The 17,244-nt window shown below is 39.1% G+C and overlaps 1 protein-coding gene across 1 annotated transcript in view; it reads right to left on the bottom strand.

Moving 5' to 3' along the window:
* Positions 1-17,244, bottom strand: part of KCNH5 (potassium voltage-gated channel subfamily H member 5) — a 302,879-nt gene that overhangs the window by 14,866 nt on the left and 270,769 nt on the right. Inside the window, exon 9 of the mRNA XM_018053761.1 lies at positions 9,383-9,635. Coding sequence (XP_017909250.1) covers positions 9,383-9,635 — 253 coding nt within the window. The remainder of the gene's footprint in view (positions 1-9,382; positions 9,636-17,244) is intronic.

Genomic DNA, 17,244 nt, shown 5'->3' with positions numbered 1-17,244 from the left:
CCCTGGTGGCTCAGATGGTAAAGCGTCTGCCTGCAATGCAGGAGACCTGGCTTCTATCCCTGGGTCAGGAAGATCCCCTGGAGAAGGAAATGGCAACCCACTCCAGAACTCTTGCCTGGAAAATTTCATGGATGGAGGAGCCTGGTAGGCTACAGTCCATAGGGTTGCGAAAAGTCGGACAAGACTGAGCAACTTCACCTTATCACAGATGACAGAGAGACAAAAATGAGTAAGACCTTTCAAGTACTCACAACACAGTAGAAGAATAAACAAGTAAAAGACAGATGAAGAACCCTGTATAGGCATGTAATGGAAGCCCAGATTAGAGGTACTTAGTCCAGACCAGGGAAAAAACGGAGAGGGTAAAAGAAGATGAAGAAGCAAGAGTTAGACAAAAAGAGGAGAAAAGATGTTTTAATCAAGGAAGCAGTGTATGCAATTGCTTGCCAGGAAGAGAGAAGGTGGTGCTCTGAAAATTTTCTGTAATTCAATATGGTGAAAAGAGAGTAGGAATAGGGAATGGCACAAATCAGGCTGGAAAGCAGGGCAGACCTGAACCTAAAAGGCCTCACAGTCCAGGCTAAAAGTCATGTTTTTATCCTGAAGGGGCTAAAAAGCCAATCCTAACCAAGAGACTAAAAAGATATTCTATATTTTAGAAAAATTATTCTGATGGCAGCATAACATAGAACTGGAGGTTCAAGTTGACAACAGATAGCAAATAGATAGGCCTTTCAGATGGTAGCCATGACCCAGAACGAAAATTTTAAGAGCAGTGGTCATGGAAAAGGACATTCAGTTCAGTTCAGTCGCTCAGTCATGTGCGAATCTGCAACCCCATGGACTGCAACAAGCCAGGCTTCCCTGTCCATCACCAACTCCTGGAGCTGAGTCAAACTCATGCCCATTGAATCAGTGATGTCATACAACCTTCTCATCCTCTGACGTCCCCTACTCCTCCTGCCTTCAGTCTTTCCCAGTGTCAGGGTCTTTTCAAATGAGTCAGTTCTTCGTATCAGGTGGCCAAAGTATTGGAGCTTCAGCTTCAACATCAGTCTTTCCAATGAATATTCAGGACTGATTTCCTTTTAAGATTGACTGCTTTGAATTTGCGGTCTAAAGAACCCTCAAGAGTCTTCTCCAAACACCACAGTTCAAAAGCATCAATTCTTCGGTGACAGCTTTCTTTACAGTCCAACTCTCACATCCATACATGACTACTGGAAAACCCATTTGCTTTGACTAGATGGACCTTTGTTGGCAAAGTAATGTCTCTACTTTGTAATCTGCTCTTGCGGTTAGTCACAGCTTTTCTTCCAAGAGCAGTGCAGTTCAGTTCAGTTGCTCAGTCATGTCTGACTTTTTGCGAACACAGGGACTGCAGCACTCCAGGCCTCCCTGTCCATCACCAACTCCCAAAGTTTACTCAAATTCAAGTCCATTGAGTCAGTGATGCCATCGAACCATCTCATCCTCTGTCATCCCATTCTCCTCCTGCCATCAATCTTTTCCAGCATCAGGGTCTTTTCAAATGAGTCACCTCTTCCCAACAGGTGGCCAAAGTAGTGGACTTTCAGCTTCAACATCAGCCCTTCCAATGACTACCCAGGACTGATTTCCTTTAGCACGGACTGGTTGGATCTCCTTGCAGTCCAAGAGACTCTCAAGAGTCTTCTTCATCACCACAGTTCAAAAGCACCAATTCTTTCTTAGTCCAAATCTCACATCCATACATGACTACTGCAAAAACTGACCTTTGTTGGCAAAGTAACATCTCTGATTTTTAATATGCTGTCTAGGTTGGTTATAACTTTTCTCCCAAGGAGTAAGCATCTTTTAATTTCATGACTGCAGTCACCAGATGCAGTGATTTTGGAGCCCAAAAAATAAAGTCTGCCACTGTTTCCACTGTTTCTCCATCTATTTGCCATGAAGTGATGGGACAAGATGCCATGATCTTAGATTTCTGAATGTCCAGTTTTAAGGCAATTTTTTCACTCTCTTCTTTCACTTTCATTAGAAGCTTTTTAGTTCTTCTCTAATTTCTGCCATAAGGGTGGTATCATCTGCATATCTGAGGTTACTGATATTTCTCCCAGCAATCTTGATTCCAGCTTGTGCTTTCTCCAGCCCAGCATTTCTCATGATGTACTCTGCATATAAGTTAAATAAGCACAGTGACAGTATACAGTCTTGAGGTACTCTTTTTCTTATTTGGAACCAGTCTGTTGTTCCATGTCCAGTTTTAACTGTTGCTTCCTGACCTGCATATAGGTTTCTCAAAAGGCAGGTCAGGTGATCTGGTATTCCCATCTCTTTCAGAATTTTCCATAGTTTGTTGTGATCCACACAGTCAAAGGTTTTGGCATAGCCAATAAAGCAGAAATAGATGTTTTTCTGGATCTCTCATGCTGTTTTTCGATGATCCAGCAGATGTTGGCAATTTGATCTCTGGTTCCTCTGCCTTTTCTAAAACCAGCTTGTACATATGGAAGTTCATGGGTCACGTATTGTTGAAGCCTGGCTTAGAGAATTTTGAGCATTCCTTTACTAGCATGTGAGATGAGTACAATTGTGTGGTAGTTTGAGCATTCTTTGGCATTGTCTTTCTATGGAATTGGAATGAAAACTGACCTTTTTCAGTCTTGTGGCCACTGCTGAATTGTCCAAATTTGCTGAAATATTGTGTGTAGCATTTTCACAGCATCATCTTTTAGGATTTGAAATAGCTCAACTGTAATTCCATCACTTCCATTAGCTTTGTTCAAAGTGATGCTTTCTAAGGCCACCTTGACTTCACATTCCAGGATATCTGGCTCTAGGTGAGTGATCACACCATCATGATTATCTGGGTCATGAAGATCTTTTTTGTACAGTTCTGTGTATTCTTGCCAGCTCTTCTTAATATCTTCTGCTTCTGTTAGGTCCAGACCATTTCTGTCCTTTATTGAGTCTATCTTTACATGAAATGCTTCCTTGGTATCTCTAATTTTCTTGAAGAGATCTCTAGTCTTCCCCATTCTATTGTTTTCCTCTATTTCTTTGCACTGATCACTGAGGAAGGCTTTCTTATCTCTCCTTGCTATTCTTTGGAACTCTGCATTCGAATGGGTATATCTTTCCTTTCTTCCTTTGCTTTTTGCTTCCCTTCTTTTCACAGCTATTTATAAGGCCTCCTCAGACTGCCATTTTGCTTTTTTGCATTTCTTTGGGGATGGTCTTGATCCCTGTCTCCTGTACAATGTCACAAGCCTCTGTCCATAGTTCATCAGGCACTCTGTCAATCAGTTCTAGTCCCTTAAATCTATTTCTCATTTCCATTGTATAATTGTTAGGGATTTAATTTAGGTCATACCTGAATGGTCTGGTGGTGTTCCATACTTTCTTCAATTTGAGTCTGAATTTGGTAATGAGGAGTTCATGATCTGAGCCACAGTCAGCTCCTGGTCTTGTTTTTGTTGACTGTATAGAGCTTCTCCATCTTTGGCTGCAAAGAATATAATCAATCTGATTTCGGTGTTGACCATCTGGTGATGTTCATGTGTAGAGCCTTCTCTTGTGTTGTTGGAAGAGGGTGTTTGCTATTACCAGTGTGTTCTCTTGGCAAAACTCTATTAGCCTTTGCCCTGCTTCATTCTGTACTCAAAGGTCAAATTTGCCTGTTAGGCCAGGTGTTCCTTGACTTCCTACTTTTGCATTCTAGTCCCCTATAATGAAAAGGATATCTTTTTTGGGTGTTAGTTCTAGAAAGTCTTGTAGGTCTTCATAGAACCATTCAACTTCAGCTTCTTCAGCATTACTGGTCGGGGCACAGACTTGGATTACTGTGATATTGAATGGTTTGCCTTGGAAACTAACAGAGATCATTCTGTCATTTTTGAGATTGCACCCAAGTACTGCATTTATAGACTTTTTGTTCACTATGATGGCTACTCCATTTCTTCTAAGGGATTCTTGCCCACAGTAGTAGATATAATGGTCATCTGAGTTAAATTCACCCATCCCAGTTCATTTTAATTCACTGATTCCTAAAATGTTGACATTCACTCTTGCCATCTCCTGTTTGACCGCTTCCAATTTGCCTTGATTCATGGACCTAACATTCCAGGTTCCTGTGCAATATTGCTCTTTACAGCATCAGACCTTGCTTCCATCACCAATCACAACCACACCTGGTTATTGTTGTTTTTGCTTTGGCTCCATCTCTTCATTCTTTCTGCAGTTATTTCTCCACTGATCTCCAGTAGCATATTGGGCACCTACCAAACAACCTGGGGAGTTCATCTTTCAGTGTCCTATCTTTTTGCCTTTTCATACTGTTCATGGGGTTCTCAAGGCAAGAATACTGAAGTGGTTTGCCATTCCCTTCTCCAGGGGACCTCATTTTGTCAGAACTCTCCACCATGACCCGTCCATGTTGGGTGGCCCTCCATAGAAAGGACATTAAGTATAGGTTAAAGAGACACCAAGAAAATAGAATGAACAAGGTCAATTTTGAAGGATGGCAGGGAAAGGGTGTGAAGTTAAGTCTAAACACTGTGTTGTTGTTTAGCCACTAAGTCGTGTCCAACTCTTGGTGACCCCATGGACTGTAGCCCACCAGGTTCCTCTGTTCATGGGATTTCTTAGGCAAGAATATTGGAGTGAGTTGCCATTTCCTTCTCCTAGATGTCTTCCCAACCCAGAGATCAAATCCAGGTATCCAGCACTGTCAGGAGGACTTTTTTCCATTTTTTTTTTTTTTTAACTACTGAGGCAGCTGGGAACCCCCTAAGTCTAAATTACCAGATAATAAAGACTATATTTTACCTTAAAATCTACATACTGAGGAACTCTAAAGTGTACAATATAAGCTATAGACAAACAATGTTTTACTCACTACTTAGAAAGTTTAAAAGAAGACAGGCATGAGTTTTTTAAAGCAAATAACTGGTTTACTTTCATAAAAATGTCTAAATTAACTAAGTTCATCATCATCACAATATGTACAGCAAACTTACCTGGTTCATAGTACAGCATTTCAAAACAAAGAAATGTGGATACAAAAGAGAATAATTTTCTGGAGCTTGGGAAAAGCCCTCTAAAGAATTTAAGTGTGAAACACTTGACTTTCAACGAGCATACGGGAAGAAATCTTAGCCACACACTAAAGTAACATTTTCACAGATTCTCAAAATAGAAGAATATTAATCATCACATCTCAGGTTTCTGTTTGTGGGGGGGCGATAAAAATAAGAAGTGGATTTTTCTTTAAGAGAAATTTTCAAATTCTTTGAAGAATTTATGTTTTCTTTGATAACTGAAAATATTTATAAGAGATGAACTGATTCTAAATTATGATTCTAATTAAAGTGGAATCTTTACCCAGGTAATAGAAATTACACTTTTCATATTACTGTGTTGGGTTGTATGTGTGCGCTCAGTCTTGCCCAACTCTCTATGGACTCCATGGACTATAGACCAGCAGGCTCCTAAGTCCATGGAGTTTTCCAGGCAAGGATACTTCAGTCAGGTTGCCATTTACTACTCCAGGGGATCTTCTTCACCCAGGGATTGAACTTATGTCTCCTGTATTGGAGGCAGATTCTTTATCACTCTGCCACCTGGGAAGCCATTTTGTATTATTAAGTTCATTAAATTCTGCCTCTTTCTTCTTGTCTTATGCCTTCTCCCTCCAACTTAAAAACAACATTTAAGCCTCTGTTCAAACTCTACATAAAGAAGCATGGTTCTCTTGCGAACTTAAAGTTACAGCTAACAGTCTTAGATATAGATTGCTTTAAATTAATAATTCTAACCATATGATTCTAATAATCAGTGAAAAGAGAAAAGTCAAAATGTGAATGTAGTAAGTCAACTATTTTAGAAGATGGGTCTAAAGTTAGTAGGGAAATGCCATTTGTATAGTCTCTATAAGGTACAGTATACTTTGTCAGACACTTAAAAGTAATCTGGCTATTTTAGGCATACCAATAAATCTGTTCACAGTAAGTAATTATAGGGTAAAAACAAAAATGCAAGAAGATATTAAAGCACATACAATATTATGCATGCATCATGAACTTAATTTGGAATTCTTTGTGTTTTATAAAAAGTGGGAAGGTCAAAGAAAAAAAAAGTGGAGGTGTAAGAACTGAAATTCTTTCAGTTTAGAAAAAGACATGAACTGCAATTATCTTCATGTGCCCTATTTAGAAAACATCTTGAAGCCATCTCTCCATGTTAAAAAAGAAGGTATTTATTGACTATATTTTTATCTTTCCATTAATTAGTTCTGCTTCAGAACTTATTCATTAAACACCTTAACACTTTTGACACACTAAAGAATTATGGAGCTACCAAGAGACCGTTGAGAGGCAAAGATCCAAGGGAATGAACTGCATCTGGTTTTTGGATTCAGAGATTTTAATTAATTTTAAAATGACCTCACTTCTACTTTTCAACTGGCAAATAAATCAGGGTAAGAAAGAGCAAGGCCTACTTATTTCTCCTATCAGATCAACTTAGACAAATCCATTTTTCTGAGGTATATGTAGATGGGGGAGGGGATGCTGTTTCTGTTTGACCCACTTAAACATCTTAAGTGTTAAATAAAAAATAAAAATCCTTTTTAATTATAAAAGAAAGTATTGCCTGCTTAGAAAAGTCTGAAAACATGCATCCCCAGTGGAAACCACACTGTGAAGTCACACAACAGAGCTGGTGAGACAATCTACAAGTCAAGAAGCTGGTTCATTAAGCAAGACCCTTCTGGCAGGTTCCATGCCCGTTAGATGAAGCACAGGTGGCAACAGACACAAGCTTTAGCAGGCTCATAGATGGACCCTATAAGCCATATGAGCACAAGAGCATATCTGGACCATGGCAGACACACTCCCTGGGGCATGTGGTGCAAACATCTCTCACATGTGACATCACACACCGTCTCCTGCAGAAAGTCACTATGAGTTCACACTCCTTCTGCACAATCTCCTCAGACTGCCTTCCTATAAAGCCAGATTGGTAGAAGGTGCAACACCAAGGCAGAGTTCTCAAAGTTTTTCCTCCACAACCATTTTGTCATTGATGATCCAAATCACAGACACCATGAGGATGTGACTTTGGCCAGCACTAGGGCACCTAGGCGGCCCTTTGAGCCTCTCCAGCGTCATGCCTTCCCACACACCTGCCCCCGCACTTATCTCTTCTTTGGAAGTTCACTTTCAGGGCAAATTGGTTTTTTTTTAATGGAAACCTTTTGATTGCCTTTTGGCTGAGCTAATCTTTGTTAGAGACCCACAGAATAAAGCAAAGAAAGATTGCCAAAGAGGTATGTATGTAATTTAACTCATTAAACCAAGAGATGAAAAGTCTCTGAAATGTTCAGATTTTTGAGGAAGATAAACAAAAAGCATTCATTCAAAGAAATAAAATATGACAGATATATGATGAGACTGGATGAATACCCAGAGGCCCTGTGTTCATCTTTACTGTGTCATTGGGCAAAACTAGCTACCATTTTATTTTAAAATGAAAAGAAAATGCATTTTGTCTGTTTCACTGAGCAAATGATTCCAGCTTAGCAGACCTAGCCCAGAGGCACTGCACTCCAGGCTTTCTCAATCCATCTTTTTAGAAAAGAAACTAGCAAGGTGAAGCTGCAATGAAGAAAATGGGACAAAACAAATGACAATGAGTGCACAGTCTAGGAAATTTATCACAACAGTACTCGCTTTATTATATTTGATGTCTGCTATCCCACCCATCATTGACATGAACATGTAGGAAAAAATACACCTGTTTTGGGCTTGTGTTTTGTCATCTTCTTTAAGCAAACAAGAATTGTTGTAGTGTGTATATGCTACATTTTACCACAAAGGATTGTTTTGGTGAAAAGTACACTTTTCATGAAGTATTATATAACTCCTTTATGCTCCAAGAAACAAAGCAGAACACACACTAAGCAATATTAAACACACCCAGAGTGCTGACTCTAAGAGCTGCATGCATTTTTCCAACCAAACAAAAAAATAAATAAAAATAGCTTCTAAAAGAAATTTATGCATAAATGCAATATTATTTCTCAACAGTTAAAGAAAGTTTTACAAACAATTGTATTCAGTCATTTGCATCCTTGAACTAATTTTTGTAACCCTTACAAATTTATTGAACCTATTTTCTTAGGAAAATTCATTGTTTCTCAATTCTCAATTCTGTCTCTTTCAGGTAATTGTGCTTTTTGAATCAATCCTTCATTTTGGGGCTGGATTTTGCTTTTGCAGTTTCTAAAATACATCAATCTTTTACTTATGAGAATAAGTAGCATTCAAGCTATGGTAGGTTGACCTCAGTAGCTAAAAAATCCAATAGTTTAAAAATTGAGCTCATTTTTCATGAGGCAGAAGCCATGAAAAATGTGATCAAAAGAGAGCTGACATCCTACGATTCTAACTTATTTTACTTGAAGAAACACAAGAAATTATTCTCCTCTGGCCTCATTATTGCTTCCTTTTTTATCTGTGTGGACTTCACGCTGCAGATATTTGAGCAGAAAATGATCTAAAATATCATTTAGCAATTTTTACCAAGATAAAATATAAAATGTCCCCAAACACGCAATTTTAAAAAATCTTTTTTCACTCACATGTACTGTCAGTGCCTTTTTTCATTAGCACAACTATATCAGGTCTCTGAATTTTAGAACAAATTTATTACTAGCTGAATAATTTTCCTCACTCATAAATATAGATGGGTAGAACCAGCTTTAAAAACCTAAGTTTACTTGCATTGTGATCATTTCAATATAACAGATCAAATTCAAATACCTCCTCATTACTTTCTGCTCATTACTTAGGTCCACTGCGAGCAAGCAGAAAGATTTGGGGAAAGATGATCTGTACTCCAGTACTAGTTCTCAGGTAACTAGCTGAACCAGCCACTGAACTGGTTGGCTGTTGTTGGATGTATAAAGCCTCAGTTTATACATCTCTAAAGGGAAGTGTTGATCTGCAAAGGTTCTGTTGTCCCTCTGAGACAAATACTGTAGGTTACTAACCTGACAATCATTTCACAAGCCATTTTCACACTTACCAACATGGAAGTTTCACACTTACCAACATGGAAGTTCAGTCACCCTAGGCTGTGATCACCTCTCGTCTAAAAGGCATTGTCGCACTGTTGCCAAAGAATGTTTAATCAAACCCTCGTGCAGCCCATTAAGCTATGACCAATACTAATGTTCTTTGCTGAAATGGCATTACTAGTTTTCACTGAGATTCATCATCTCATTAGTGACCCAATTTCCAAAGTCACCCAGCAAAGGAAATTTCTCTTAAGAAACCTGAGAAGTAAAACCTCTAAAACTGTTACACGTTTGCTACTACATTAGGAAAGTTCACAGTACCTAAAATAGCCACCACCTCATCATCCTGGATGACTTCCAAGGATCCTGACACCACAAAGCAGAGGGCATCCACACTTTCTCCAGCATGGTAAATGAGGTCCCCAGGAGCACAGTGAATAGTTTGGAATTCTACTGCCAAGGCTCGCAGACACCCATCGCTGGCCAATCGAAAAGCAGGATGTTCATTAAAAACCTTTCGGTTTAGATGAACACAGATATCGGCTCTCATGTCCTTGGGACAGATGGAGAGGACCTGAAGAAAGTGAGAGATGAATAAGTAAGAAAAAAAAAAGAGAGAAAGACTATTTCCAACAAAAAGGAATCTGACAAATACTTATTGACTATAGCACAGTCTGCAAAATGCTGTATTGAGGAAAAAGGTAACGAGACACAGCTCTGCTCCGAAAGATCTAATAAACCAGTGAGATGAGCTGATGAGCATATGGGCTATTACAACACAGCACCATGTAGTGAATCTATGAGTGGGTATGGATCTCAATCATGGAGCGAAGAGTCTTAAGATGGCCGGGAAGAGTCTCAGAAAACAATGTATTACAATGTCATCAAATAAATAAAATGGGTCATTAACATTCATTTCAGTCTAGTTGCTACTTTATAATTATTTTCATAACTACCTCAAAATTCAGGATAGCGGACCTTACTACACATTGGAAATGGATTCATATTAACCAATTGCAAGACAACAAAATCAACAAAAGCATTATTGCAATATGTCATGCAACTTGACATGGCTGATAACAACTCCACTCTCCATATATTTTCTTCACTCTGAAATATTTTTATTTTACTAATAAATTTATGTTCAGGGAGCAAAACCGTATTCACCAGCCTTCTGTAAGGGTTAAAAACTGGCAGTGTCCATGCTGGCAGAGGCGGGCACTGCAGGCGGTATGGTAGCCCTTGCTCATTCAGGTCTTTGACTCCTAAAGACTCCTGAGAGCAACAGCAGAATTCAAGCTCCAAGCACCATTTAGAAGGGGGGACAAATGGCAGAAACATGCTTACAGGGACGGAGGTACAGAAGTGTTATTCCCTGTAGCTTTTAGACAAGGCAATTAAAGACCCAGATGAAAATGGACATATAATCACATTATCATCAGAGCATCATCGAGCAAGATAAGATTATAGAAGTCAGGACAGTCCCTGTGAAAGGTGCATGTGCAAACTCAGAATCCCCTCCCAACTCCCTTGGTAAACTCTTCCTAATAATCAGATATGTTTTTCTTTGATAGAATTTGAATCCCTTGAGCTGAAGTCTAAGTTGATTTGTCCTCATTAAATTATACCAAATAATGTTTTCATATAAAATAGTTTTATTTCCTATGCTAATTGCATTTTAACCTTTAAAAAATGACCTAAGGCCTGGAATATTCCTTTCACTTGGAGCTCACTATCCATGAAAAGCAGGTTGCTTCTGTGCATAGAAGATGAGCTGTCGTAAATGTAAAGACCCTTAATTAAATTATGCTTTCAATATCCATCCCCTCAACCTTTCCTAATACTGTGATACCACGTCACATCACTTTAGGATCTTTGCGGATTTTTTCTTACTCTTCTGAACTCCTATATGCAATAGTGATCAGCTTTCCTATTTTCCTGAAAGAGTTCATCCTTGAAAAAAGGAACATCTAACAGAACTATAGAAGCAATTGGCACTTTCCAGATCAGTTAGTTTCCATAACAATACAATATTTTCTTTACTATATTAGTTTTCAGTGACTCCTGAAAATATTAGTCTTTCAATGGGCACTTACTGAGCTTCTACCGTGAGGCATGTCACGCATTAAATTCCTGGAACTAGAAGGGTAATATGCTGTCTTTGCCTTGGCAGAGCTAACGATGAAGCAGGGGGAAGTGGGGGGTAAAAAGACAATTATAATACCATGAGCAAAGTATGATAAGGGAATGGCCATGGTGACTTGGAAGAGTGCCTAGAGGTATCCTGAAAGATCAGCCTCAGGAGGCATAGTTCTGGGTACAGATCTACCACTTATCTTTGTAACCTAAGGCAACTTATTTATCACTCTGAATCTCATCTGTGAAATGGGATGACAGTGTTTATTTCATAGGTTCATTGTAGGGATTATATGAAAGGATTTGAGTTTAGCCCAGTTTAGTCTTTCACATGGTAAATGTTAAAGAAAGGCTAGGCTTTATTTTCCCTACTGAACATTTGAGTATTCCAACAAAATGTAATGCCTTTTTTAGCTCTCTTTAAAAGCCATTTGCCTTTTTTTTTTTTTTTCCATTCTCCACTCCTGCCTGAATTCTGTTTCTTGACTGTTTGATGAAGTTCTAGGCAGAATTAAGAAAGTATTTCTGCATGAGCCTTCATATATTTCAAGTTTTATCTAATGTTAATATTTTCCTCAATTTGAAAACAGAATTGGTGCTAGGGGAGCAAAAACCATAAAAGCAATTTTAAAATATATACATACATGTATAAATATTATACTGAATAGCTTAATGGTCAAACAGATCAATCTATTTCTATTTTTGTTACCTTACAAAATTTTCATTGTTTTAGATTCATTTTGGTGATAGTCATTTTACATCCTTTAAATTATTTCTTTCAATATTCATGCTGAAAATGAAATCTCTCAGTATTAGCAATATTCTCTGTTTAGTTAGCATATCAAAAGAGGACTTTTATTACATTTTAAATGCATCTTTCTTTTCTTCACTTTCCTTAAGACATTGACTTTTTTATTATTTTGATTCACAGTATATAATAAAGTCCAAATGTCATAAAGTGACAAATTAAAACTAAGTGTTAAATAGACCAAAGTCACACCTACTGGCAAGCTCCACCCCGATCCCTTATTCAGGCATGTGCTCTATCACGCTGTGTCTGTCATCGAGATATGAGCATAAAAAAATTTTTTTTCTGTAAATGAAAACCCTAATAAGTATCTTTGTGCTGATGCTTGTGCTCAGTCATGTCCAACTCTCTGTGATCCCATGGACTGTGGCCCACCAGGCTCCTCTATCCATGGAATTTTCCAGGCAAGAATACTGGAGGGGTTGCCATTTCTTCTTCTAGCAGATTTTCTTGACATAGGGATTGAACCCTCATCTCTTGTGTCTCCTGCATCAGCGAGCAGATTCTTTACAACTGCACCACCTGGGAAGCTAATAAATGCCTTGCCTGAATGTGTGTGTGCTAAGTCACTGCAGTGGTATCCAATTCTTTGCAACTCTATAGACAGTAGCCCTCCAGGCTCCTCTGTCCATGGGATTCTCCATGCAAGAATACTGGAGTGGGTTGTCACGCCAACCTCCAGGAAGCTTCCTGATTCAGGGATCGAAACTGCCTCTCTTATGTCTCCTGCATTGGCAGGCAGGTTCTTTACCACTATTGCCAACTGGAAAGCCCAATAAGTGTCTTATGCAAGGCAAAATTTAGTTTTAAGTTATAAAATAAAACTTTCAAGATAACTGTCACACCTGGTCCATTATTCCCAATTTCAATGTACTCTGCTTTGAACGTCATATCCAATCTCTTGTCAGATAGCTCCCAACTGAGTATCTTATCAGTTCACTTTAGTCACTCAGCCACCAACTCCCAGAGCTTGCTCAAACACATGTCCATCGAGTCGGTGATATCATCCAAACATCTCATCCTCTGTAGTCCCCTTCTCTGTCTGCCTTCAATCTTTCCCAGCATCAGAGTCTTTTCTATGGAGCCAGTTCTTTGCATTAGGTAGCCAAAGTACTGGGGCTTCAGCTTCATCATCAGTCCTTCCAATGAATATTCAGGACTGAATTCCTTTATGACTAACTGGTTGGATCTCCTTGCAGCCCAAGGGACTCTCAAGAGACTTCTCCAACACCACAGTTCAAAAGCATCAGTTCTTCGGTGCTCAGCTTTCTTTATGTGAGAGGTTCAACTCTCACATCCACACATTACTACTGGAAAAACCATAGCTTTGACTATACAGACCTTTGATGATAAAATAATGTCTATGCATTTTAATATGCTGTCTAGGTTGGTCATAGCTTTTCTTCCAAGGAGCAAGCGTCTTTTAATTTAATGGGTGCGGTCAACATCTGCAGTGATTTTGGAGCCCTCAAAAATAAAATCTGTCACTGTTTCCATTGATTTCCCATCTATTTTCCATGAAGTGATGGGACTGGATCACAACAAACTGTGGAAAATTCTTGAAGAGATCGGAATACCAGACCACCTGACCTGCCTCCTGAGAATCTATATGTAGGTCATGAAGCAACTGTTAGAATCGGACATGAAGCAACAGACTGGTTCCAAATCAGGAAAGGAGTATGTCAAGGCTGTATATATCACCCTGCTTATTTAACTCATATGCAGAGTACATTGTGAGGAATGCTGGACTGGATGAAGCATAAATGAATCAAGATTGCTGGGAGAAATATCAATAACCTCATATAGGCAGATGACACCACACTTACGGCAGAAAGTGAAGAAGAACTAAAGAGTATTTGATGAAAGTGAAAGAGCAGAGTAAAAAAGTTGGCTTAAAACTCAACATTCAGAAAAGTAAGATTATGGCATTGGGTCCCAACAGTTCATAGCAAATAGATGGAGAGACAAAGGAAACAGTGACAGACTTTATATTTGGGGGCTCCAAAATCACTGCAGATGGTGACTGCAGCCATAAAATTAAAAGACACTGGCTCCTTGGAAGAAAAGTTATAACCAACCTAGACGGCATATTAAAAAGCAGAGACATTACTTTGCCATCAAAGGTCCATCTAGTCAAAGCTATAGTTTTTCCAGTAGTCATGTATGCATGTGAGTCGGACTATAAAGAAAGCTGAAGAATTTATACTTTTGAACTGTGTTGTTGGAGAAGACTCTTTAGAGTCCCTTGGACAGAAAGGAGATCCAACCAGTCCATCCTAAAGGAAATCAGTCCTGAATATTCACTGGAAGGACTGATGCTGAAGCTGAAACTCCAATACTTTGGCCACCTGATGTGAAGAACTGATTCATAGGAAAAGACCCTGATGCTGGGAAAGATTGTAGCCAGGAGGAGCAGGGGACGACAGAGGATTAGATGGTTGGATGGTACCACCGACTCAATGGACGTGAGTTTGAGTAAGCTCTGGGAGTTGGTGATGGACAGGGAAGCCTGGCATGCTTCAGTCCATGGGGTTGCATAGAGTTGGACATGACTGAGTGACTGAACTGAACTGATGGGACCGAATGCCATGATCTCAGTTTTTGAAATTTGAGTTTTAAGCCAGCTTTTTCACTCTTCTCTTTCATTTTCAAGAAGCTCTTTTGTTCCTCTTCACTTTTTTCCATAAGGGTGGTGTCATCTGCATATCTGAGGTTATTGATATTTCTCCTGACAATCTTGATTCTAGCTTTTGCTTCATCCAGCCTAGCATGTCACATGATGTACTCTTATAGTCACAAACAAATGAAGCTACATTTCAGTAGACTATATCTAATTAATAGTAACTTCTTTTATTTGACTCCAGGGTTGATTTTTCTATCCCCTCTTCATGTCCTGCTGCTGCTGCTAAGTTAATTCAGTCGTGTCCAACTCTGTGCAGCCCCATAGACTGCAGCCCACCAGACTCCTCTGTCCACGTAATTCTCTAGGCAAGAATACTGGAGCGGGTTGCCTTTTTTTTTCTCTGTCTTCATGTCCAGGTAGTAATAAATCAACGTTTATTCTTAATTAAGACAGTATGCTTTGTCTTTGGAAGAGCTCTGGCTATACATACGGGATCTATTTTAGAATTCTGCAAGTTGAGCTCAGTTCAGTCACTCAGTCATGTCCAACTCTTTGCAACCCCTTGGATCGCCGCATGCCAGGTTTCCCTGTTCATCACCAACTCTCAGAGCTTGCTCAAACACATGTCCATTGAGTCGGTGATGCCATCCAACCATCTCATCCTCTGTTGTACCCTCTCCTCCTTCAATCTTTCCCAGCATCAGGGTCTTTTTCAATGAGTCATTTCTTCACATCAGGTGGCCAAAGTACTGGAGCTTCAGCTTCATCATCAGTCTTTTCAATGAATATTTAGGACTTACTTACTTTAGGATTGACATATTAGGATTGATATATAAAAGGAATCATTTTTAGAATTCTGCCAACCAAGTGTGAAAAAAGAGAAAGTAGGCCATTTTTCTGAAAAAAAAAAAGATAACATTTTGGAGTGTTTATGATACCAGTTTCATTAAACTCAAGATCAAGAGGTATCTTAACAGATAACCCTCAGACTCCAAAGAGCTAATCTCAACACTGAGACTCATATGTGTTTTACTCATAGTAAAACACAAATATCTCACTTTCTTAAAACTCTAAAGACTTGCTTCCCTACCTGATACAGCTCAAGTCCTAAGCAAGCATACAAGGCTTTTTATAGTGGGAGCCTCTTCCAGCCACATTTCTTACTATCTTCCTTCAACCTTGCACCCAAGTCTCATATTTCTTGCCTGTCTAAAGTTGGGCTTGCCTTGTAGCTCAGCTGGTAAAGAATCATCCTGCAATGCAGGAGACCTGGGTTCAATCCCTGGGTTGGGAAGATCCCCTGGAGAACCTAAAGGCTACCCACTCCAGTATTCTGGCCTGGAGAATTCCATGGACTTTACAGTCCATGGGGTCACAGACTCAGACATGACTGAGCGACTTTCACTCTCATTTTCAAAGTTGCCATGCTCACTTGTGATTGTTTCCCTTGGTACATGCTGTTCCTTTGATTGGCATACCCCATCATCTCCTTCTCTGCCTTGTCACCTCCAATCCATCCATCAAAACACATATCATCCCTTGCTGTTTCACAAATACAATTTATACACAGCTCTATCATAGATTTTTAAATAGTACAGAAGGGAAAAATGAGAGTCACAGGTATTGTGATCTGCATTTTTAAATAATAGCACAATAGTAACATTAAATTATCACAGAATTGAAAAGACTTTATCCTAAAGCTTTTAAACTTTTATTTACAGCAGTAGAATTATCCTTTATGTTTTTAATGCAATCTTACCTTATGTCTACCTGATAGATAAAGCAGATACATGCAGCTTTATGCTGGCTGAAAATCTGATAGAAAAGCTGACTCCAGGCAGGGCTCCAGAGGACACATTCATTCATTTAACTCACAGCACTAAGCTCTGGTTATGTACTAGCCACATGCAGGCTACTATACAGGCCCTCTAGATCTGAGAGATAAAACTCTCACGGTGCCTATCTCCCTGGAGCCTCCACTCAGGAACAGTTTGAAAAATCACTGTTCCTAGTCCAGTGCCCCATTTTACAGAAGGGTATCTGATGTGCTCAAGGCCTCTCAATAAGTTAGCAAAGCCTAAAACTCTTGAGTTCCAGCTCTTAAGCTAATGCTCCCAAGCAAAGCTCAACCAGTATTAAAATACAACATCTGGCACTTTCTGATGTTCTCTGGTTCTTAGTGTATTACAAAAGTATAACTGCTGATTTCAGAAAATCAAAGTCCAATTACAAACTAGTTTATTAGGAAATCAGTAATGCCACCACCACCATCACTGAACAGCCTCGATTCTTTGTAAATTTGTTTCCATTTCTAACTAAACATTTTATTTTAGCTCCATTTGTATTGCATACAAAATATGTTGATAAAGACATGAGGATGCACTGAAAAATTATTAGTTTATTTCATTATCATTTGCCAGAGGGAAGGCATCTTATTCCATATATAAGTTTTAGCCTATATATTGAAAGAATCTGAACTAGGTATTAGTATGAAAGTGAACGTGTTAGTCGCTCAGTTGTGTCCCTGTCTGACTCTGCAACGCCATGGACTGTAGCCCACCAGTCTCCTCTACCCATGAATTCTCCAGGTAAGAATACTGGCATTGGTAGCTATTT

The sequence above is a fragment of the Capra hircus genome, chromosome 10 (assembly GCF_001704415.2).
Source record: "Capra hircus breed San Clemente chromosome 10, ASM170441v1, whole genome shotgun sequence".
NCBI classification, from domain to species: domain Eukaryota; kingdom Metazoa; phylum Chordata; class Mammalia; order Artiodactyla; family Bovidae; genus Capra; species Capra hircus.
This window is presented reverse-complemented; position numbering and strand designations above follow the sequence as displayed.